The sequence below is a fragment of the Anopheles aquasalis genome, chromosome 3 (assembly GCF_943734665.1).
Source record: "Anopheles aquasalis chromosome 3, idAnoAquaMG_Q_19, whole genome shotgun sequence".
In the NCBI taxonomy this organism is placed as follows: Eukaryota; Metazoa; Arthropoda; class Insecta; order Diptera; family Culicidae; genus Anopheles; species Anopheles aquasalis.
Genome location: NC_064878.1, coordinates 28,914,096 through 28,939,095, shown reverse-complemented (window position 1 = coordinate 28,939,095; position 25,000 = coordinate 28,914,096). Strand labels below are relative to the sequence as shown.

At 48.0% G+C, this 25,000-nt stretch overlaps 1 protein-coding gene across 4 annotated transcripts in view; it reads left to right on the top strand.

Annotated features, from left to right (window-relative positions):
• LOC126574490 (SH3 and multiple ankyrin repeat domains protein 1) overlaps nt 1–25,000 on the top strand; it is an 80,842-nt gene that overhangs the window by 38,561 nt on the left and 17,281 nt on the right. For all 4 annotated transcript variants that reach the window (XM_050234722.1, XM_050234721.1, XM_050234724.1 and 1 more), the window contains exon 4: nt 23,738–23,863. In XM_050234722.1, the coding sequence (XP_050090679.1) occupies nt 23,738–23,863 (126 nt within the window). The remainder of the gene's footprint in view (nt 1–23,737; nt 23,864–25,000) is intronic.

The following is a 25,000-nucleotide window of genomic DNA, read 5'->3' as shown; positions in this document are numbered from 1 at the left end:
TTTTTTTTTATCAATTCATGATCAACTTCATACATGAGCGAAAACAGCTACTGCCTGGTAATGCTGTTGCCACATAACGTCCCTGAAATAAGTAACTTTTTCGTGTTCTTAGCCTACATTCGGTCAGATGATGTTGTTTCGCTGAAGGTTGTTTTGCGGTTCACCTTTCGCTATTCTACTAGTTAAAGACTATTTTTGAATATAAAGAGATATTCCAGATCAATTGCATTGACGGAGACGACAATTCGTGTAGCTGAAGAGAATCTAGAATAATAATGGCTTGCAACATTAATCACAGATATTCATCTAAAACTAAATAAAACTAGATATATTTGGCTTACAGGTATAAATGTGCCATAATGCTTTGTATGCTTCAAATGACATTGTGCTTAGTACGGAAATAGCAATGACACTTATTTCCTTTGCCCTCGTACATTATTGTACAGTACGATCTCGCAACGCCATGTTTCGCTAATTCCCATGCTAAGTGTGGTGAAGAGTTATTAAACTAATTTACAATGTAATACTCACTGTGAATACTGCTGGCCTGCACGGCATGCTTAGCATGATGATCTGGAAAGCTTTAAACAATGGTTAACCCATTGTTACCATTTTAACTACCATCACGATCGAGATGATCATGAGGAAAACCTTGCTCGCAGCTTACCGGTCACATCGTATCGTACGATCGGACCGCACCAGGCAGCGCTCCGATAACCATAGTGCCCCTACTTTGAACTACAACATCAAGGTGGTAAGACAAGTAGCACCAATGCTATTCGCGCAATTTGGGTGAAGAACGACTTGGAGTGACTCCGTCGTTTCGTGGAGCTTGGATCCAACCCTCGGAAACGCGTTTCCGGCACGGTGACTACCGTTTGGCTTCACACACCGGCTGGTAGTTCGTACCTTTCGTGAGATGTTTATAGCTAATCAACCTTTCTAAGCTTCAGTGAAAGAAGCTCGTTGTATTTTCTCCGAACTCGCATTTCACCTTCTGAGGAATGGAGATGCTGAGCATTAATTCTTGTAGTGTCCGTTTGCTGCTCTACCAGCCATCTGATGTAGAGAGTATTTTCGACGGCCCGGGGGCGCCCTGCGATAGTTGATTTATTTGACGATCAATTCGGGTACAGCTGCTTATTTCCATTTCATTTAGGTTTCTAGATTCCGAGAGGTTTGCAATCCGTTATCGGAATGTTACTAATTATTCGCCATAAAGGAGGCGTTACCACGACCAGGCAAAGTAAAATGTATTTCGCAAAAATACTTTGCTCTGCGGATCGCCGTGAGTGCTTATTATTGAGCCACAAATCAGTGATTCGTTTGTAGGCTACAAATCAGTTTCTGAATAGGCTACTACCGACGAAGGATCCTAAATCTCGATGGACAACGTTGGAAGTAGTTTGACTAAGCATAGAATTAACGAGTTCCTTTTTTGTTTGAAATCTTACCATCCCTTTTGAACATTCAACCAAATGTCTGGTGATCTATTGCTTTGTGATAGAGATCGTTATTGCTTCCTACATATTTCATTGACTTATCATACACAACCATTACCATTACTACCATTACTCTTTATACATTACTTAACACTACAGAGAGTGATTTCACTCATTGGCCTTACAAGGGATGCATTTCTGGTCAATGAAAATTGTGAAACCGCCAAATAATAGTATTCCATATCAGTGCCCCGAATCGATTGACAGATCCTCATCAATAGCAAATTAACTGAAGACATGCAAATATGTCTCGGTCGTCAGTCTGCTCTATTTCCAATGTCCTTCAGCAATGTCAAGCTATGCAAATCATTTATCGACTATCACATGTCAGGCCCTAGTGCACTGCATATGGAGAATCTTGCGCAGAGCCAACGTACGCTGCGTGTAACCCGGTGGGAGGGAAAATACCATTCCGTCAGCAATCAGTATATAGGAGCTATGGTTATGCCTCTTTTTTTATATCATCGCAACCTTCTCCTGCTGGCATCGTGATTCGTGGCTTCAAAATCGGCGGGCTCCCACACGCATGAAATGCAATGGGGTCTAGTTTCTTGATGCCCAGATCTACGGTCGATCACGGCATAACACAGTAACCAGCACGGCACACGCTGGCTGTGTGTACAACACAGGCAAAGGCAACTACGTCAGAAGAAGCTGTTACCATGCATTCGGAGCGCTGCATGAATAAGTAATGCCCCAGCTTTTCCTTTTGGCTGACAGTTTTCCCAACCAGAACTGAGCGACTGGCAAACCCGTACCGCGTTCCGTTTCGCGTACGTCTCGTGCCTCCTGCTGGGAATATTCGTATTTATATCGCCAAAAAGGCACAAAACAAATGGCACGACCACAGCGCGAAGCCAAGCCCCCATGTAGTGTACGTGTGCATATGTGGTGCGTGTGTCTGGTTTTTTGTGTGAGTGTGTAGTGGGGTGGAAAATGGTCGTTTCGATTAGGCGTAGCTTTTCACTTTTTCCGGGTCATGTCGGGCACATGTCGCGCAATGGTGGCAGACAGGAAGGCAGGCAAGCGGACAGACACAGGCACTGGCACACCGTGGCTGCGTTTGCACTATTTGTCGCGCAAATGGATAATTTTCTTCCGGTTTTGGTTCGAAACTAGGTCACAATTGGTGGCAATGTTAGATAAGCACAGCAGCACGGCGAGCGTGTGCCTCGGAGGCTAAATGAATTGTCACGTTCATTCACTGCTTTCGCGGTTGATGGATACAATTGAAGACTTGTATATTTACTGTCCAGGTTAACAGGTGATGTTTCTTTTTCGCTTCCGAAAATAGCCAATCGTAGGTTCGCTCGAGTTTCATCATGTCGGCTTTCGAGCTTCCTGATTTCAATCGATACCTAACATGTACATGCATATTTTAAGCCGTATTCATATTGGACCAGCACTAAATGTCACTCTTCTCGTTCTTCTCATTCCAGGTGAGTCGTCGCATTCGATAATCCTTTCGAAAATTGGCGAGAATATGGAGAATGGAGTAAAGGGTCCGTACCCCCGTGGCAGAACATCGACCATGAAAGAACCGTCTGTTTCCTGCCGTTATCGATTGCTCGATTCCACTTAGTCAGGCACTCACTTAAAAGTCAGCGATGCCCGATGGCTGACTGGCTTGGTTGGTGTGCACCATATGTGACAAATAGTCTCGCAAGATTCAAGGCCCTGCTCGTCCAACTAGAAGCCGTTCAATATTTTATTCTTTTGGAAGCGAAACATCCAGCGAAGTCTTCTAAAGTGACTTGCGATGACGATGAATTAGGCAGCGAATTTTGATTAGGCTGGCATATGCACACCACCATTAACGCAACGCTCTAGAACGGTCTGAAATGGCGTGATGGAAAGAGAGTGGATGCTGGTCATGCCGACGCTAGCAAATATTGTTTCCCGAAACAGGTTTTGATCCCTCGCGTGTGTCGGCCTGTTTGAATGTCACAGTTGATGATTATCCTCTAATTGGTATAATTATTTAATGGAACAACACCGACCAAGGCCACCATACGTCATCGACACGCAGACCAGTCGCTTCAAACTTATACGCATCTTATATGAGGTGCTGTGTGTTGTAATTGAGGATGTTTAAATAACGTGACAAGTGGTATCCATTTTTGGTCAACTTTCAATGAACCAGTTTGAATGGCAGAAATGGTTGAGACTCTTTGGAGTGGACTTCAAGCTCAGTAAAGTGTTATTGGTGATTCGTCAAGAAGTTTCAAGTTTAACAACATTAGTGTTTCCTGAATCTCTATGCCGTTAGTTAATAATATTGCAACGAGTAGATTCTTGCAATTTGATCTCATACACAGCAAACCGTTAACTTCCGGTACGGTTGTTTGATTGTCAGCTGCTTTAAACAGGTCAAAGACTCAGTACATCATTTCCGCTTCGATCAATACTTTGACTCGTCTCAGTTTGGTCTTTGAGCTTTTGAAATATGAGCAGTTCATTCCATGCCGCCTGTGCATCACTGGGCGCAACTCTGGTGAAACTAATATACCTCAAAGAAGTTCTGTTTGACAGCTGCTGCTCGGTCGTGGGGGTTGAAGCTGTTAGGGTGGAGGAAAGTGTAGCATGTCTTATGCCGCAATTTCCATTTTGGATCCAATTACCGTCTGGCAACCGATCGGGAAAGCCCTGTGCTGCCGGCATCGGTTTTCGGGCATTGCGCCAGAAATTGTGATCGATGGCATTCGGCATCATCTACTCACTAAATGATGGATCCAATGGTTTCACCGTGCCCGGCTATTGATTTAGTGCATGAGCGGTGAGAGTAGGAAGCTTACTCGTAATGGATTGATCTTTTGGGAGTTGATGAAACTAAGCTTCCACAGCTTCTTTCGTCTGTCCTGATGTTAAACGAAGATAGGCAAACTGCACATAGCAAAAGTATTCTCCAACAAAATCACCAGTATCACCATGCAAACCTCAGAAGCAGACATTGGAATGTCGTGTGACGCCGAAGAACTTGTGCTTTCAAATATTTGCATCTGGCATACGCTTCACTGTCGTCCGGTGCTTCACCACGATCCGAACTGCAGCACCAGCAGCAGCACACTACACTTCTTGGAGCGGGGAAACCCTGAATTGGGTAATCAACAACTCGACCAACACGGCATACCTTCCCTCTGCTCACTGACAGAATGCACCGAGCTCTTTAAACGAGCAGGGCTTGTTGGGAAGGAGAGGTATACTGTTGGTGGTGGAACCTTGTGAAGGCCGACCGTGGGATTTTGCATGTTTTTTGTCGGTTTCTTTCGTCTTGATTTTGTGATATTGTTTCCTGCTGTTGCGCTGCCTCGAGCAACAATGGACCCATTCAATTCACCGGTCGACTAATGTGGCCTAATGTTTTTCAGTTTAAGCATTGCTGCAGCATAATTCAGTCAGCTGGCCGGGGTTATCCACATCCACTGAGTGCAGACTTTGAGGCAGGTGCTCACGCTAAGCGACATGCGGGGACAGGCGGCCATGCGCTCAGAGAGAGGGAGAGAGAGGGAAAGAGAGACAGTGACTAGTGCAAGTGCTGCCACCCCGGCACCAAGATCGTCCAAATGTGGTGGAGGATGATGGCAACTCGACCACCGAGTTGGTGCTATAAAAACCGAATGCCGCCTTTTTCGGTGTCGGTTGATTTACGTTTGGGGCTGGCTAAAAGATTTTTTCCCCTCGGTCGGTTTCTGTTTTGTCTTCTCGCGCCGCCATCACCACCTCCACCACCGCGGTGTCTCGAATGTTCCGCCCAGAAACATGCATGGCAGCCAAACGGTGTCGTGACATAATGTGACAGTCACCTGCATCAACATCTAACCGCGCTGTTTTGATCGGAACGAACGCGGGGCCACGTTCGTCTCTGCACGGCCACAGCGAGAGAGCGTGGTGATTATGCATTCGGTTGAAATTGTTTACATTTCTCAGATGGCGAAATAAATGAGGGAGTCGCCAAAGGGGTGGACGATGGTGATTATTGAATTTTTAGTTTCCTCAGGGCAAAGAGAGAAGGCAAAAGCTAAATCAAACCATATTTTATCCCGTATTCAAGAGGTAGTGTGTGCTTGTGATCGTCCGACGAATGTGTGGATTTGGCAAACGGACTGTGTCACTGGCGAATTATGATTTCGACGACAGAGAGTTCGTCTGGCCATCACATCCTGTCATTGTGATAAATCATCTGCGCACAAAAATAGTTTTCATCCGTACATCCTTGGCAACGTAAGACCGTTTGGAGTCCCCTGCTTTAAGTCATATACGGGGTGATCATTATTTTGCAATGAGTTTCGTGCTCCTTATCCTACGTGTAGGACAGTACAGAATCGAAATTGTTTGTTGTGCGCTGTAATTTTAATTACTAGCCCGTTCATGGATCGTTACACAAGTTTTCATTGCCCGGCACAGGACGTTCAAGTCTGCAGGAGCACCACAGGAGGAGAAGACCGTCAGCTGTCACTCAGCCTTTCGCTCAAAAGAGACATTTGCGTCATCAGAACACTGGCGACAGTTTGACTGGCTGTTGCGACCGCGTCAATGAGAGAGCCCACGGAGGGACCTGTAACCCGGCGGCGTGGATGTGTGTGAACTGGTTTCCGTTCGATCTAAGCCAGCCACGGCAGCAGCTGCGGGTCTCCAGCACGACCCGATTTGATTAATCAATCGCTCGCTCCCGGGCAGCCCACAAATCTCCGGCTGGATGATTCATTTTGACATGTCCACTCTGCAGAGTCCACACGGGCAAGAAGTTGAACCAGGCGAACGTGAACGCTGGTCTGGCTGGTGTGTCTCTGTCGTCATCTCGTTGTACTCCCGCCCGGTGTGGTGGTGGTAGTGATTGCCATAAAAGGGGATCCGTTCCGTTTTGAAAGCCGGACCCGTTTCACCACCGTTTCCGATGCGGGCGCAAAGTGAAGAAATCGGCAGTTCTATGACAGTAACACTTCTCGGTGCTCCGATTTCATTCCCGCGGTCCCAGAACCTGTTCCACCAAGTCATCCGACTCCAATTCTCCACCGTTCTGGAGCTCGAGCTCGAGCTGGAGCAGACACTGGCGACAGAATGACTGGTTTTCTACACCACTCCTGTCCCGTCCCGTCCATTACTTTGGTCCGCAGTCATCGCTCGGTGTGCTGGATGCTTTTTGACAAATTCAGCGTGGGGACCGCGCGACCGATGAAGAGTGTGTCCGAGAGTGTGGCTTTTGATCGGATTACCACTTGCGTCATTTGAGCCATTCGGAGAGGGAGTAACCGCGCCGCGCTGCCACAGAACTTAAGAACCTGAGAATCTTGGGGACGTCTCAGCGTTTTACGCGATCCAATCCACCGGTGCGGTGCGCGCCGGTTATTCGGATTTCCTTAGTTTAGTTGATTTCTTCCCCAAAACCAAGAGAACCAAGGCGCGTCAGTGTCGGTCAGTGTCGGCGGTGCTGGAGTTTGGAGGCAACGGGCGTTTGCACCGGTTCGTCACTAATCTTCCATTTGTAACACCAGCCACTCAGTCGACTGACGAGAGGCAACTGCTAGGACAATGGCAAGAACAAGAACATCAGTCCACGTCGGTGTCCAGCCCACTCGCCGCTCGCTTCGATTTCGCGCCGGACTCCATGTTCGAACCGTTCCTCCGAGGTCTCGAGCAAAACCGGCTGTCGAGCTGTCGAGCCAACCATCTGGTCGAGCGATATTTGGCTAGCAACAACCACAACCCTCTCTTAGAACGCAGGAGTACAACAACAACAACAACAGAAAAATACAAGTGGATTAATAAGAAGCCAAAACGTGCAACCGGACCCAGAGCCGCCCCACCAGCGCACCGAGAGACACAACATTGAGCAACCATAAATAATTCATTCATGGCTTTTGACTTTTGTCACAAATCGACAGCTACACGCCCCCACGCCAGGTTTTGCGCGTTGGTTTTCTTCCTCCTTACTTCTTACCCGTCGCCAGATTGGGCTATCACTACTTGCCTTGGCTAGAAACTTGTACCGCAGGCCAGCCAGTGGGCCTGGCACTCCGTCACGGTGTATCCTGTACTGGCGACGCGGCTCGGATTCGTCGTAGCACACCCGCCTTGGGATAAAGCCCGGAAATCAGGCTTCATCATGCTTCGGCACTTGTCTTTACCGCCCGTCGAAAAGAGTCAACGACCGGGGAGATCGTAGCACCGCGGGATGACTGCGGTTCCATTAGCGATGGTTGACAAACTTCCTCTCCTCTAGAAAAGGATTCACGTCGGCTAACATGACGACACCCAATGAGCGACTAAAATGACTGTCCGGTTTGGTGTCTTCCGTGGAAGAATATGACCATCCTGGCATGCTGCAAGTGCTGGAGCACCCCAAGAGAGAGAGAGAGTACAGGAGGTGCAGAAGATTTATGACCACCTACTACTAGGCGCTGTCGCGGTGATTTCCCGTCCTTAAGACCGTGCTTTTTTGTGTCCATCGCGTCGTTCTCCTTTTACCTTTTCTTGTTTTGCTGTTTATTTTCCGGCTAATAATTAATTTTCGCCACGTTGACGAAACTTTTCCTTAGCAAGACTAGACCAGAGACACTAGTAGAAGCCGTGCGGGGTAGCGAGAAACCGGGTGTGGGCACCACCACCCAGGTTCAATGTTGTTCGACAGAGGATATTTATAGTCGAACTCTCTCCGCTCCCGCATCGGATGCTAGTAGACGGCAGGCCGGTCGGCCAGCCAGCCAGCCGGTTGGATGATAAACAGAGAAAAGACATCTGCATCGCGTGGCGACGCAATAAGGCCTAAACGTTTGAATTATTTACCAATCTTTCATCGACGAGGCCTCCCACCCCTAACCCTCTTCAGACGACATCAGGCGATTTAGGGTGTGAATTTGTGAGAAACGTGCGGGGCTTCTAGTTGGTTTTTGTTTTTCGTTTGCGTCATTTCCATCATCACTGCGCGCGCCAACGCCAAGTTTGCTGACGACGACGCTGGGGGTTTCGAGTCACAGCGCGTTGTTTTGATCGAAGTGTTTGTTTTTGTAATGGATGAACATCCGCCAAAAATAAGAAACTCATTTTTCAGCACCCGACAGCATCTTGCAGCTAGTGACGGGTTCTACCGAGTCTACACTTGATCTTAGGCAGTGTTGGGCAGTTGGCTGCTGGAACCTGAGAGCATCGAAAGCGAGAGAATTGGCTGGGAATACTTTGTCCTATGTTTGGATTATTTGAAGCATCGTTACAGCGTTCGGTTGGTTTACTGGATACGTACATTTGATTAGAATGTTGCTCGATTTCTCACACTGCAAATACCACTTCGAAGACATCCATTCCATAACGCAATAAGTCCAATCAACTGACGTTCCTTAATGAACCACAAAACGATTTGTTACTGCTGTCTATGATCCGGTTCCATTTTACCGAGGTCAATCTGGTGGCTTTTGTCCCTCGCTAAATGGTAGAAAACTGGTAGATGGTTGCCAATCTGACTTGGCGAGCTACGATGGGAGGAGGAGACGTAGAACAATTTGATGCCACCTTCTGGCTCCACTTTTCTTGCCACCTCTTCTACAACAATGCTACTGCTACCTGTCTCGTCTATTGGTTTCATGACTGTTCGATGCAGCTTCCATTCCACCTCCATTGCACGGTAATTGTCGTATTGTGCGAACGATGGGAAAAGTGAAGTAATTACCATCTGCACGTTGACCATCGTTCAACCTCGCGAAACGATTGTAACAGTGCCCGCCCCTCCTCCGGACTTTTAAAAGTCCAATCGCGACCGGCAACCTAAATGACCGTTTGGCAAAGACGAGACCGAGACACGACCGAGGAGTTCGGTGCAATAAAAACGCTAAAAAAGACATTCCGCCAGCGCTGGGAAAGCGAGAAGCAGCAGAGGCGATGGTGAGGAGTGGGAAATTCGGAGAACACTTCGCTAAGGACAACGCCCATTTTGCACCACGACGACGACGACGTCCATTGCCAAATGGTAGCCGGTTGGCAGCCTGGTATCATAGCGCATCTGCATCAGATTTTCACGGTTGATCAATCCATCGATGGACGTAGAATTCGAATGGCTGTTACGCTACTGAACCTTGAGAACTCTTGGACACACAGACAACCAATTAGTTGTTGCATCCCTGAATTTCACTTCGTTTGTTAGAGTAGGTTAAATACTTAAATAGAGTAGCTTACCTTTTGCAAATATCTTGTAATACCGAGTACCTCCTTCACCGTGACAGTATTTGTTCCGATCAAACTTTCTTTTCTCTGCTCCTAGCTACACATCATTCGCCAATGCTGTGCCGTGAATGTACGCCGATCTTCTCGGTCGATTTGTCCCTCCCCGGACTGATGGAGAAAATGGTTTTGCACTACGCCATTATCACGCTGGGTATTGCGCCACGGGATGCCACCATGGGACAAGTTATGCAATTTAACTTTGAGACACCTTCTTTTCCCAGCATCTCTTCTTAACATAACCTTTGTACTTCATGCAATGGTAGGGCGGTTTCCGACCGAGGCTTTTTGTTACTTCTCCTCTTCTCCTTTACAAATTGTCTTCTGTTTTTGGGGAGGTTTTGTTTTGAGACCCTCTCGGACTTTGGATGTTGGTTTACTGCGAAAGAATACCGGCCCTGTCCGTGCGCCCCCTCCTTTGGTGCTGCCAGCGGTGTTTGTCCATTATTTTACGGTAATTCGATTCACGTTACAGAACCCCGAAGCTGACGTTGTGTACCTTACCCACTGTCCCCGACTGCTTACTGGTACGTTTTCTTCTTCCCCTTCTTTTGCACAAGAAATCATTACGCGCACTTCCCCTGTGCGCGCGTGTGGTCAGATTTCGTGTACGACATGGAGAAAAGTCAATAGATGGAGCCCAAAATGCGTTGGTCCCGTTAGAGACTTCAGGCTGACCAAGTGCGAATAACACCTTCTCGGCGAGATATGCTAGGGCCCAGCAGTGGAATGGTGCCCCTCTGGTCCGGTGTTCACGGCCATCGCAGGAAATTAGATTTTCGACCATACGGCCATGTTCGATACACCTTGGCTTCATCTGGTTGGTGTACATTTTTGTCTAAAAGATGCCGTTAGCTAATAATGAGGCGTGTACCGTACCTCCCCCCAGGTTCTCTAGCCACAGCCAACGCCACTCACCCCCAGGCGAAGTATGTTTCGGGGTTCTGTGCCGTCTGAAAAGTCGTTTTGGCCCTCACGATGGATGTGCTTGTGTGCATGTGTGTTTTTATTTGTTGTGTGTTGTTGTTGGTTAGTTTAGTGGAATTTATTATCGCCTCTCAATCATCCTTCCTTCACCTGGCCATAATTAAATCATCCTTAGCCTTAGCATTCTGACGGACATTCTCAAGAGTGACGAGTGACTCGAGCGATTGGCGGATCATCTCATTCGTTTGATAATACCGTGAGAAGCTCGCCGGGCAAGCGAAAGGTGATGTTGTGTCTTCCGCTAACCTTTTCAAAACGCGCACAAAACAAACGGATGTCCTCCGTCTTCCTCTGGAGCGAGCAGTAGCAGCAGCAAAAAACAAAAACAAGGAAAATGTCAAAAAGCCTCTAGAGCGCAGCAGTGTCGACGCGACGTGAAGGCATCAACTGGGTGTCTCTCTCTCTCTCTCTCTCTGTGGTTGGTGCACCAGTTTGGCGCGTATTGTGTCGATGAGATGAGCGCACGGCGGATTACGCGTTTCATCCATCTCCATTGCGGTTCGCGTATATTTTCGTCGATTGTATGCTAATACGCCAGGTCGCCTGGTAGCATCCTCATGTGCTGACCGTCACCCGGGCAAGGCTACCCATTTTCACGTGCCCGCCAAACCACAAACCACCACATCAACGGACACCAAAGACGGAAGCGCGCGCTCCCATCCCATCTTCGGGCCCAGTACCATCGACACAAAACAATCGATCGCCGATCGGTGATCCGCTCTCTGTGAAGCTCTCTTTTGAAGTGAGCTCTTGTGTGCGCGTTGTGATGGCCCTCGGCGTCGTCGGCGCGCACAGTGCACAGGAGCCATTAGCATTACTGAGGCAAGTTTTTTTTTTTAATATAACACTGGAATTGGTGTCGCCAGCCTGGCCACGCCGGACCGGACCGACCGATCGGGTGCGAGGTGGTGCTGGTTTTGAGCTCTTGCGCCGCGGTACTAGTTGCGCGCTTGGTCATATGGTACAATTGGTCGTTGGCGATCGTTCGATCGAGATCGGTACGCCGTCGTTTCCTCCTCAAGGGTTCTTACGGATGGATTCCATTCCAATTAGAGAACCGTACCCGTCCTGCGCGAACAGAAACCGGCTACACGCGCGCACTGGCCGTACACGGCCTTACCGGCGGCGTGCCTGCAACACTCCGAACGACCGACCGACCGACCGATGATCGTGACCGCTAAGCTCTAGGGCTAGGGTTAGGGCTAGGGCCGCCGCTACTTATGCTCCTCGCGGGTGTCCTGATACACAATGGACCCATTTGCCACATCCCAGCTCGATTAACGTACGCGGAAAAAGGGGGCACGGTTTTGTGCGAGCAGCAATTTTCGAACCGCAGCCCCCGCCGCCACACCGGAGTTGCTCCGATTGAGATAAAACGCCGGAGGAGGAAGAAAGGAATAGAAGCGTTTGATCCCTAGGGATAGCGGGACATCGGTGAATGGGGAGGCCGCGGGAACAATTACAGGAATGTTGCGACCCTGAATGCTGTCCGTACTAGGACTGTTGCCACCAAACGGCGGTCACTGAGGGCCGTTTGACTTTGAAGAAATTGTTAGCACATTTCGTTTCGCTTTTGCTGGGCCATATAGTTCGGTACTGGGGGTCCCGTGGACCTGGTTTATGTCACCGGCGTACCGGCGTCTCATCAGCGCTACAAACAATCTCGAAGAAAAAGAGGTCGGTAGGTAGGGTGCTATCGTGTGACGTCGTGATCGGGGAGGTGTGAACTTATTATTTGCTCACTAACTCGTTGGCCGCGATTTGAGTTCAAGCATGTTGACCTAATTGTCTGGTTCTGTTCTTCGAAATCTAATGGCGCTTACATTACATTAAAGCCTTAAATTCTTGGCCCTGAACTGCTTCCACAAAAACCATTTAAAGAACGATTATTGATTAAAAAAGAACTAACTTCTGTACACAACAAGAACAGAAGAATTATCGGAAAAGTTCAAATATCTTTATAAGTTTGTTCTTTATAAGATATCTATATAAGTTTGGGATATTTGGATAAAAGCTTTAGGGCTACCAAAAAAAAACTACTCGCACTGACAAACCAATCAGTATAAAATGATTGATGTACAAACCGGTGAATCGGTCTTCTATGAACTCTAAACCTCTTACCAACTTCTACGTACGCCACAACTAAGGTCCCGAATGTATCTCTCTGGTCGATGTCCATGCCACTTATCACACATCTCTACAGGTTTCGCAAAACGAAAGGTCAGCTCAGAGGTGGCAAGCTCAGAGCTCGCACAAACCGAACGAAACGTATCCGAAGTTCTACTGACCAGTAAACCTAGATGCCCGCCGAAAGATGATCGCTCCGTGGCACAGCTCAATCAAGCGAAACCCCGAGAATGGGGCACAATTTTCATCCTTCTGACAATTTAATTAATTCCATACCCGCTCCGTTCGCGCACCGTGGGTTCCAAAAAGCGCGCCAAGCACGACGTCGACGGTTCGCCCGATTCGTGTCCAAGTGACTCCAGCAGGCAATTTTTACCGTCTTCACACGAGATTCGCTTTTAGGCGCGAACGGTAAGGCGCCGCTGCTCTTTGTGCTTCTCGTAAAGCCGCATAGCGTCTTCTCCGGGGTTGTCCCTAATGTGTGTCTCGCCGTCGTCGTCGTCGTCGTCGTCATCTTCGTCATCATCGTCTTGTCGGTGCGTTTCTTGGGGGCAAAATTTGGAGGCATGTCTTGTTTGGTAATTGCGTAGCGTTGAAGCTGATGAATTACCACAATCGCCAATTACGATTAGTGGCAGATATAGCGCCGCGAAGCGCACCTCGGCATTCGTGCAGCAGCACTCGAAACAGCTGGCCGACAAGCTGATGACGATCGGGGCCGCCCCGGGAGCCGTCGGTGGGAACTGCATGGTGTATAAAAAGTGTGATCTATCATCATACTTGGTTGGGTTTCGACTTTTCTTGCTCGTCGATTTGCGTCTGCTTCTTTGCTTCCTCGTCCGTGCGCTCCAACTGCGGGCATAAGCATGCACTACGCTGGTAGCTGTGCAAAATCATATGGTCGGTACTTCGCCTCACTGCTACACGCAACAGGGCCCATGCCACGTCAGTTTCTTGCTGTCCTGGGACTAGTGAAGCTGGTGATTGTAGTGAGCTGCAAGAGTCTTCTTCTTCTTCATGACCATCGACATTGATCATCGCTGGCTTTCTGCGGACAAGTGATGACCACTAGGTACGATTTTTTAGGTCACAGATGAGTCAATGTGTAGGATTCGTCGTGGCCTATCTATCAAGCGGTTGCGGTAGCGGCGACGACGAAACACACCGTCAGGTGGCTAATTGCAGTCAAAGAAAAATTGGCCCAGATAAGCCCTTTCTTTCGCCGTATGATGGGACTCCAAACTAGGATAATGGGAATCGAGAACGTGTGTGTCACCTGGCCCTCCGCTCCCCGGAGACATTACCCCGAAGAAGGTCACCGAACCGAACGGGCACTTTTCTCCATTATTGCGCAGATTACCTCTGGTGAATCTCGGTTTGTCGAATCGTATTTGGTAAAATCTGGATAATGGCATAGTTGCAAGAAGAAGCGCCACGCTGCGAGCGACTCACGCTGGGGATTCCAGAAATTAAAGAGAATCCCACTTTTTTTTTTGACCTGGAGGGATTGTAGCACACGATGCCACGGAAATTTTAAAATACATTCCTGACACCGAAACATGGGTGGCTCTTATGCAATTAAAGCCAAAGACCCTCCCGCACACGCCAAGTCGAACGAAGTCGTCTTGACAGGCGCCCTCGCGTGTGAACCTCCCGAGGTGAGTCGCCGTCACCCGCTGGGATCATCATTTTGCGAGTCATGGTTATATTTCGGCAGGCCGCTGGTGAAGGTGATAAAATAGAATGCGGATCACGCTACTTGTGGCGCATCGTCGGCGGATGAATATGGATGATGTGGCGCGCATCATCAACATGTGAAAGGCGTGAAGCGAACGCGAGACGGGAGCCTTCACATTTCTGCCACAAAGTGCACCATCGGCGGCCGGTGAACGTTTGACTCTGACTCTCGTTGCTTGATTGCGTGCTTAATGATGATAGCCCTACCTCTCAGGGGGGAGGGGAGGGTAGTCACTGTAACACCGCCGCCACCATGTGGTAACTGGATTAATGCATTTTTAATTATTATCCCAAATGCATCGTGGAGCCCCTGTGTGCATCTTCAGCGAAGAAATTCGTCCACTTCCTTCCGTTACCGAAACGATTCGCCACGTACTTCTACTGTGCATTCTCGGTCCACGGTGAAAGCGAAAGAATGATTGCTACGGCCAGAGAAGAGAAAGCATTGATGAGCGGTAATTTGTTTTGCTAGTACCGTTTCTGCTTCTCGAAGATGTCGGTCCGCAGTGCCTTCTGGAGTGCCGCTACATGATCCATCTTGTCCGGTATTGTCGGTCACTAGTCACTGCTATTCCCGGTATAAAACACATTTGCTTCGTTAGCCAAGCGTGGATAACAATGTTTTTGTTTTGTTTGGTTCAAAATAAGGAATCAAATGAAACGGCGATACAAGGGAAACCAATGCATTACCGCCGGACTCCTGATTGGCTGCTCAATTAGAACTTTTTCTGCAAGGATACAAGAAGGCATGCAATGCAAGGAGTTGGAGGAAGTAGTTAAATATCCGATGAACGAACAATTCTTGATGCTCGAATCTTACACGTTCCGTAGCTCGAATTGTAAACCATTTAACTTGCCGTAATTCTAGCAGCAGAGTCCATTCCGCGCACAGTCCGATTGAATTTCACTTTAGTTACCGCCTTCGATTCTATCTGATGCCATGTCAATCTTGGATTCAAAGATGTATATCTTTCCGATTGATTGATTGATGATGTTGCATTGAAAAGGAAAATAAATTAATCGATCGATCGAACTGTTTGCATAAAATGCATCACTTAAATATACGCGAGATGATCTTTGATGCTCGGTAACTAGCCTACAAACACATGCTTTACCTGCCAGCCCTTAGTACACAATGGACACAAATGATGTAATACCGCGTCATAAAATACGGCGACAGTTTTCAGATCATCTTTCCGGACACGGGAAAAAGGAACAAAGCCAACGATTTTCTGATTCATTACCACCGTCGGTGTGGTCGCTCGCCCTGACAACAAACGGTTGGGTTCGTTGCGTATGAAAGCCGCACGCGGCGGGGTCAAGGCGCGCCATCGCCGGTGGCAGCAAAGCAATGACTGTTTGCCCGAGGAAGGAAGGACCAATCGTCGTATTTCGCTGGAGGCAACCAACCCAACCTCGCCAGACAGCTTCAGCCAGAACATGACAACCCACGCACACTCCACCGCTGATGACGCGCTTGTCCCCGCGGTCGAGGCCATTTTCTCGTCTCGGGAGTATTGATTTTTGTTTTAATGTTGGTCCAGACAGCGATCGATTGTGTGTGTTGAGCGGGCGGGGGAAAGCCGCAAGGAGAACGCCGGTTACTCAATCCAACTCCTCCAGATCACGCGTGATCGCAATCTCCAGTTCCTCATGTCCCTGGCCCATGTCCAGTGCACTACAATGTTGCCGGATACACACGAAGGATCACGGCGGTCCAACAAGATAGATACATAAAAATCCGTTGACCATTGACCGAAAGGTGGTGGCTGGCATCCAACCCAACATAACCCGTTACCGTTGAATACTGTCAGCATTTCAATTCGCAGAGTCGTTGCAGCCAAAAGGGTAGGTGCGGGAAGCGAGCTAGCCGCGGGATTATGGCTCTTAGCCTTTTGTTGCTGAGCGCACTGAGATGGGCGTGAAGTTACATAAATGACCATAAGCAAAGGCGTACCTTCACCATCGCGTCGTTACTTATGTTTTTTTTTCTCTTCTCTCCTTTTTTTTAACAATCAAGCATCATTCGGCCCTGTCCTGGTTTGTTGTTGTCGGTGGTGGTTGTAAAATGTACAATCGCACAACCTACGACGGAAAGCGATTTAAGGACGGACACTGTGTCCATCTGTGGATTTTTACTACTCCGAAACGATCTCACGCTGGCTGGTACATTTTAAACCGTTTCCACCGTTTACATTCCTGTCGGTTGATTCGGTTCGGTCGGTTCCTTGCGATGCCAATGATACCTCTCATCTCATCGTCTGGCCTTCTCGTTCATCGCGTTTCCAATAATAAAAGTGTTTCCAATAATAAAAAAAGAAAAACGAGAACCGCCCGCCCGATGGGAAATCGATTGTGCAGAGGCATTACCGCGAAGAGAATAGATTAAATTCGACGGAAAATCGGTTTCGATCCTTGTGTTTCTCCTGGGAGGAGGAAGAGTGTGCGATATGATGGTAGTCTTTCGTGTTTTTCGATCCGTTGCCTATCGGAAAGCGTGATAACGTTGCATTGCAGCAGAAAGCCCACAAAAGAGCACCTGCGCACGGCAAACACACAGCTAGCTAGCGAACCGGAGATAATGCGACTCAACATGCTCATGCTCGATAACCTCTAGAGGTTCTAGATCGATCGATCTGGTCTGGCCTTGCCAACCATTGTGCCAGCTTTCTACCACCCGTTTACCGCGAAAGACTTTCTGGTAGCGGCAACAAAGCTCAAAAGCCTCCCAAAAAGGGAAAATAGAAGCAGCCCCTGTTTTGTACCACAGCACCAGCAGAGAACCATTTCTTCCAAGAAAGTTCGAGAGGTTTGAAGAAGTGTGCCCAGTGTGCACCCGTCCTACCAGGGTTTATGGTGGGCAAACGGCACAACCACAAAACGGAAGGAAACGGAGGAGGAGTACTTCCTTCGACACCAAACTCGTGCTACTCGCATCTTGATTGACCCACTACTGTGGTATTGTTGTGGTGGAGTAAGGTTAAAGGTTGAATCGTTCTACAGTGAATGACGCACCGTATCGATTGAGGTATAATACACAGTGTACGACACATAACGACTGTGGGATGGTGAAATGAATCGGTCGTCACAGGATGCACTTTAAAACGAGGATTGTACCACGAGCATCTACAGCTACCACGTGCCAGTACGTGATGTTGAGTGTCTGAAATGCTTCTTACACTTTGGGTTAATGTACAAAACACCAGACGACTTGTTGATGTGTGGAAACGATGAAGCAATATTTTTGTGTCTCTACACAGAACGATCGCTGGATGGACGCTTCGCGACAACAACTCTTGACCTCCGCTCACTGCCAGACGCGAAGTGAGTAAAGCGAAGGCACGCGCGACGACACACTTCTCCTCAACTCCATATAGCATGGCTCTCCATATAGCCTTGCTTTGGTGGCACGAGACAGACGGTCTCCACACTTTACCGGTGCTAACCACGAGTCCTTCACACGAAGAGAGACACCGTAACTGTTTTCACCTTTCGCCAAAACGCCAAAGATAGCTTATGTTTGCTTCCACCCGGTGGTATGACCCTCGAAGGCAAAAATGGAAATAAACGTCCGACAAATGGATGCATGACGACCAGCAGCGTGGTTCGACACCACAGAGGCGCGAAGGCAACCGGAACATAGTGAAATCGGGCAAAGAATTTGAGGAAGGAGGTTGGATAAGTGGTGTTTGGATTCGTTAGCTCTTGTCAGACGATCCGTTTTGCGTTCTTGTGCAATCAACACAACGTTCACCGCAAACCAAGATAATACTTGGATTATAATAAGGCTATTATGCTCCCTCCATTCGCTCGCTCTCTCTCTCTCTCTCTCTCTCTCTCTCTCTCTCTCTCTCTGCGAAGAGAAATGGCCACTCGGACACTCGTCGAATTGAAACTGGAAACAGGATCTTCTTTTGCTCCCAAAATGGTCACACACTGCACAGAGCGAAGCGAAGAAGATGGCACCTCGGGGGCGACGAGTTTGGATCAATGTCCGCATCATCCCCAGCAACATTGTTGCGCTGCGTCTTTCGCTTTTTCCCACATGCGCGCGCCTCCCCCTACAAGTGGTAATCGATGTGACCAGATCGCGTCGGTCGCAGCGACAGAGAGGACGAGTTCTCCCCGAGTCCAGCTTTAAGGTGTGAAGGCGGTGCAGCCTTTGCCTGACTCCAAGCCAAGCTCAAAACCCAAGGTGATGCTAATTTACATACGCATGCAATGCCCACCATGTCCCCGCGATGCACCGGCAAATATTGTGGCCGGCCCTGTGTCGCTGCAACGCCCGCAAACGCAAAGCACTTCTTCGATCAGCGGTGTTGTGTTTCCTTTTCGATTCCTCTGTTTCTCCTTTTTTGGCGTGGCGCATCTTCAGACACCTCGCCTCGAGTTGTAGCTCGTTCCTCGCGTTCGGTGCGGGTGCGGAGCGAGCGAGGAGATTAATTGATAAACTCCTTCTGCGCGAAACGCGAAGAACGAACGTTGCGTGATGGAATGTGTGGTTGTGGAAAATGTGAAAGAACTTCATAATCGGACAATCGGTTGGTTTGGTGGTTTACCCCTTTTTGGGTGGCCGGGACGGGGACGGTTATCTGAATACGATCGCTAATTTCGCCATGTTCCACCACCGTGTGCGTGTACGACACGTGTTTTGTTTGCTGTTTCTGATTTATTCGTGTTTCACTTGCCGATGCTTCTTCTTTTTTGCCATTGACAACACCCTTTTGGGGTATAAGTGGAGTTATATGTTTCAGGTCTTCTAGTACCTCGAATACCTTTAGAGGAACCTCACAAAACGAAGGTCTATATGTTGTACAATGGCCGAATTGATGTAGGTTAGTATACTCGCATATACCTCAGCTACAAATGAAGTTGACCTTAAGACTACAAAGGTTGACCTGAGTGAGAACATAGCTTTACACACCTGAATCCTTCAACTGGAAATCGAATGGATGCAAAACCATGTTGGTAAAGAGTTGGATTTTATTTTATTCAGCCTCAAATCCCGGCCTAGCACCTGGGACCTGCTGCTCCCACACAATCACATACCCAGTGTTCAGTGGTGCGTAGCTAAAATGCCAACCCAAAATGGACGTCGATGGACAAAAGCGGGGACACGTCGGACAGTTTCGATCAGAGCGGAGCGATCACGGTCCAAAAGGGAAATGGCGCGACAACAATTGCAGCGAACCAGCAAATGATGCTCCCGGCTGTGCAGATTGTTCCGTCCGAGCAAAAGAACTAGCCCGCCAGAGCCGATGGCGTGCGATGGCAACACGATATACAAACGCACCTCCTCCGGACAAATGGCGAGAACCAATGATGCGCATAGTATTGTAAAGCGGCGCGCTATGGTCCAAACCGGCCAGCAGCACACCGCATTCCGCATCACCACCCAAACTAACCATGGGCATGGGCAAGATGAGCCACTTCATCCTCCTCTACCTCATCTCTCTTCCACTTTCCACAGCAGCAATTGTTTTTCGAACGCCGACCGATCGTCAGAGCGAGAGAATGGTGCAGAACACAGAGAAGGGGTTCACCCGATAGGTCATCGGACATTCCACATCGCGGTCCTGCAACCCCTTTTTCCGCCACCATTGGCAGCCGTTCCTTTTATTCTATCTTCCGGAGATTCTGTTGCTCTTTTTCGCTCTCTCACTCGTTTTCAATTCCGTACGCTCTGTGGGGGAGTGGACATCTCATTTTCGAATTAAGTCGAAGCGGATGCTCTGCACTATGGCCCGGGCGAGCGTATTAGACATGGTGGAGAGAACCGAACAGCGTTTGCTTCACAGAGTGGCGGCGGCGGCGGCGGCATCCACCAAAAAGCTATCTGGTATCGTGGTGAGGCGCGGTGAGGGGGGTGTTCTCGTTGTTTCGATAGGTGGTCGGATTGGTAACGCTTATCTACAACAGAACAGAAAACAAAAATCAAACTCCAACCTCCGGGCGTGTATAGGCGGATGAAAACAGTGTAACCAATTCTGCAAACAAATCGTCGAGTGTGTAGAATGAAAAACTTCATTCAAGCACCAGCCAAAAAGAATGGCGTGTCCAGTTGGACCGTTTTGGAAGCAGTACAAGTCCGCTCCGCTGTCCTGCATATCGGGGAGGTGTTATGTTTCAAAATAGGTAAATGTGTTATTCAAACACAGCAGCGAAGTTCAGTTCAGTTGCACTGGGTGGGCTGGGCTGCGCTGGGCTGGGCTGGGTGTACATCCTGTGGTAACGCAAAAAAAACGCATTCTCCTAAAGTGTTCCCATTATCTGCTGTCTGTTTAACATGTAAACGAGTATGTTTATAGTGTAGCCACACTACAACCACGGCGGACGGCTTGTGCCTTGCGCTCTCAATGATTTTAATTCCTCCGCTTTTGCTCATTTACGTTTATCTGGAAACCCATCTCTCTCTCTCTCTTTGAATTCCCATTTCCTTCATGCAATTGCCACACAATTCATGCTCTCACTTATTTGGACACTTTCCATTCAATTCCTCACTAGGGCAATCATAGGGAATGGCTTCTGGTAGAGCAAATAGACGGATCTTTCAGTAAAGCCAGCTCCCCAGTAGTGTTCCAATAGGCCGTGTGGCGGTGGCGTCCATCGTCGTTTCGTCATAGTGCGGTCTGTGGTTGTTTATCTTTCCATTTTAATTAAGTCGATAGCCAAGAAGTGTGAGACCTTCAGCAGTAAAGGTTTCTTGGTTTTTGGGCCAAATGCGGAGTTCGATGTTATGCAAGCCGACCAGGGGGGGGAGGGGTGTTGTGCTTCCGGTGTCGTGCAGCATAATATTTATTCCTTTTTTTCGTCTTTCTTTTGTTCGTCGCCGCTGTTTCGCTTCAGTTTTTCGGTTTCGGGCTCTCGAGCTCGAACCCCCTGCGCCGATTCGCATTCGCTCTGTTTCTGGCTCTTTGTCGCGCGCGGCATAGAGGAGGAAATCCTCTTCATTCAGCAATTCTTCATTCATACCCTTTCCCGTGAGTACGAGTCATGTGTTTTGTTCTTCAGAATTGTGGAAAGAGCCGACGGCTGTACTCATGTTTGAAATGACCTATAAGGGCACACCACAGGAAAAGTTGTTTTTTCATCACATTTTCTGTTGTTGCGAACCACACTGTGAGCACACAGAAAAACTAGGGCCTCTCAAGTCGCAAGCGAGCCATTATGCTCGAGAAACAAACGACGGTGACACTGAGGAGGTGTGGTATGTGTATGTGCATCGAGACAAAAGTGCACCCCATCTCCCTGATGGCCCTGCACAACGAGGACGTGAGAGTAGCATACTGCGGCACCCTATCTCTCTGTGTTCCTAGTCTCTTCCATCTGCACCTTTTTCTTCTAATCAATATTTGTCGAACACGCGGCCGGCGTCTGCAGGTTTGCAGTCGAAGTTTCAGAATCATTGTGGCAAACCACTCCAGCACGCGCACTCTGACTCCTACCTCCTGGCCATTGTGCACAACGCCAGCTCCTGGTTATGAATTCTATAGCGACCCTAATCTAGTTGATGACAATTTCCAACGGTATAGCGGGCTGCCGAATGCATTTTAATGGGACGCAACCTTTTTTTTTGGTCTAAAAGAGCATAGAATAGAGCGTATCGGAATGATTCACTGCAGCAGAGCAACGACAAAGCTGTTGGAACGTGTTTGTGGGATGCATTCGGTGACTCAATTATTGAAACAAACAGCCAGCTAATTGCGTCGTTTGTGCACAATTGTGAAGTATTATTTTCCCAAATATCCAATTTGGTGAACCTCGTGCGATAAGCCGTCCATAGATGTTAATTTTATCCATCAGGTTTTAGTTGTCGGCTGGAGAACTGATCGTTAGTGGACTCAGTCACAAAAATCGGGATAGAACGTTTGTTTGTCCATAGATTTGGAGTTTTGTTCTATTTAATTTCTTTTGTCCTACTTTGCTTCCTGATCTTATATGAGCTAGTCATGCAAGTATGACATACTCCAAATATGATGAACTAGGGGAATCTTTAAAAAAAATTACTATTTTCGGTTTTTGCTTCATGTAAAAAAATATATTTTCTTCATTTTCAAAATCACCTCCAGCATAGTTGTATAGAACTTGTGCAATGTGTTATGTTTACTTTATTTCCCCAATTTCCATTTCTTCCTGATTGCTACTTGAAATTGCTACTCACAAAGTGCTTCAAAAATGTGTCGCCCAAAGTTAAATGTTTGATTACGAAAGGCGGCCAAATTAGAGACAGACTTTGTATTTCCGCTCGTACCACCCCCAAAAAAGGAGGTTGTTTCTGGGACCGCCCACGGAACCTCCGTACCGGTAAACTCTCGCTAGCTCTGATGGAGTTGATGATGCAGTCAGATGGATAATTTGAATTTAATGCAATCACTCTGTATGTGTGTATGTACACACATACCGCGCACATCGCAGGAGCACAGGAAGCCGACCTTACGGGCTGAAGAAGATGTACAACATTTTCCTCGCCCCATCCTCAGCATTCACTCATTCAGTCTGTCAGCATGCCAGCCCTACGACTGAAGGACAGGCATTGCGACGGTTTTTGCCGTTGGCAATGGCCCTGCAGGGGGATGATGATGCTACAACACCCCCCCCCCCCCCTCCAACCACTCTCCCGGCAGAGTGCTAGTCGTCGACATTATCACGTCGTCTGCGGCTGGAAGAGTGGGTCCTTATGTCTAAAGCCGTGCTCTGTCGCGCACGCAAATCACGCGGAAAACGTTGTCCTCGTTTGCTTCCACTTCCACTGCCTGGTACTCGATGACTGAGGAAACATTTCAATTTGTTTTTTCTTTATAACAATTTTTTTCCTGTTTTTCACCTAGTATCCAAGCCTAGAACCTGATGTATTGATTTCATCGCCACTTCTACGATTTCCAGTACATCATATTTTCATTTCGAAACTGTAATTACAGTCTAGTACTGAGCGGAAATTAATTTACCTTCCCTTCCCCAAACCATATTACGGCAGTGAAACCAATAGCGAATGGTGGGGACGTAATCACTTGCCATGATTATCTAACACTCTCTGTGAGGGGGGAGGGACACCTTTTCCCGAGCCGGGAATGCCGGAATAACATGGTCGTTAAGAAAATCTGATTTACATCCTACCCAGTAACCGAATTATGTTTACATTAGCTAACGTCAAGCACTTTTTCTTATATTTCTGGCAGGAACTGAAGGAAAGCTTCAACTACGGTCTGTTCTGTCCGCCATCGAACGGCAAAGCCGGCAAATTCCTCGATGAAGAACGTCGATTGGGAGATTATCCATTTAATGGGCCCGTCGGATACCTGGAGGTAAGTGTAGCGTACCAACTAACGGTGGTGGCATAGGATACGTACCATATATCCAATCATGTCAGCTAACTGGTTGGCTATGAGGTGTTGTATTACATTTTTCAATACGTTCCCTTAAATATGTTGACCTATTTTTTTTTTTAATATCGTGCATTCAATCATGACAATCTAATAGTCCTTCCCATAACATTGTAGAATAGTTTTCAACTGTCTTTGTATTTGTTTCCCGCGTCGGTACTAAACTGTATTTACATTGCGCTGAACCGCTCGCAATTGATCAATTGACCACGAGTACCAGCATAGAAGGGCACAGGAGGGCAGACAGTGCATTCTTTCTCCTCCTGCGATCCGTGCTTGGTTGATTTGCCTAAGAGCTGATTTCCGGTAGCCAAGCTCTCCCGCTCCCGATATCAGCTGCATTACGATGCCAGAATTTCAATTCGTTTTCCAACACCACTGATGCATCTAACGAAACAATAGCGAGGCGAGTCGTTTCGACCGAAAACAAGTGTGCATAACATGACATGACCTCACCCAAGTTCAGAGATATTTACAGAGACAGCCGGAGGAGTAGACGCTCTCCGGTCCATCGGATGTCTTCGGTTGGTCCACGGTTCAGTGAGCTCTGGAGCGTGGTTCGCCCCCGAGACGAGTCAATAACCGTAATTTACATATGCTCGCACGCACCACCTCGTCAAACGGTGACCCGTCCGGGCATGTAATTTATTGTTGTGCATGTTAGTCTCACATAAATACTTGGGGCTATTCTTCTTTTCTTTTTTCTCCCCCGGTGTTGTTTGCATCACCTTTTTGTGAGCTATTACACGCAGTGGCGTTCAGTTGGATAATTGAATACGAGTAAGCACGAAAAATGGGTATTTTGGTTTGACAATGTTAATTCTTTTCTGCTCATCGTGGCTCATTAACAGAATTGGTCATATTTTAAGTATCAATTATGGTTCCTTTGTGGGAAAACATACAAACTACTGCACGCGGTGGAATGTTTGCTACCACGCATCCACGAGGCTAACGCTTCGCCATCACCAAGAACCGTTTCATGTACCGCTTGTTGTTAGGTTGTTATCACGATGAACACATTCTGGCATCCATTCGAAATGCACCACCACCACCACCACC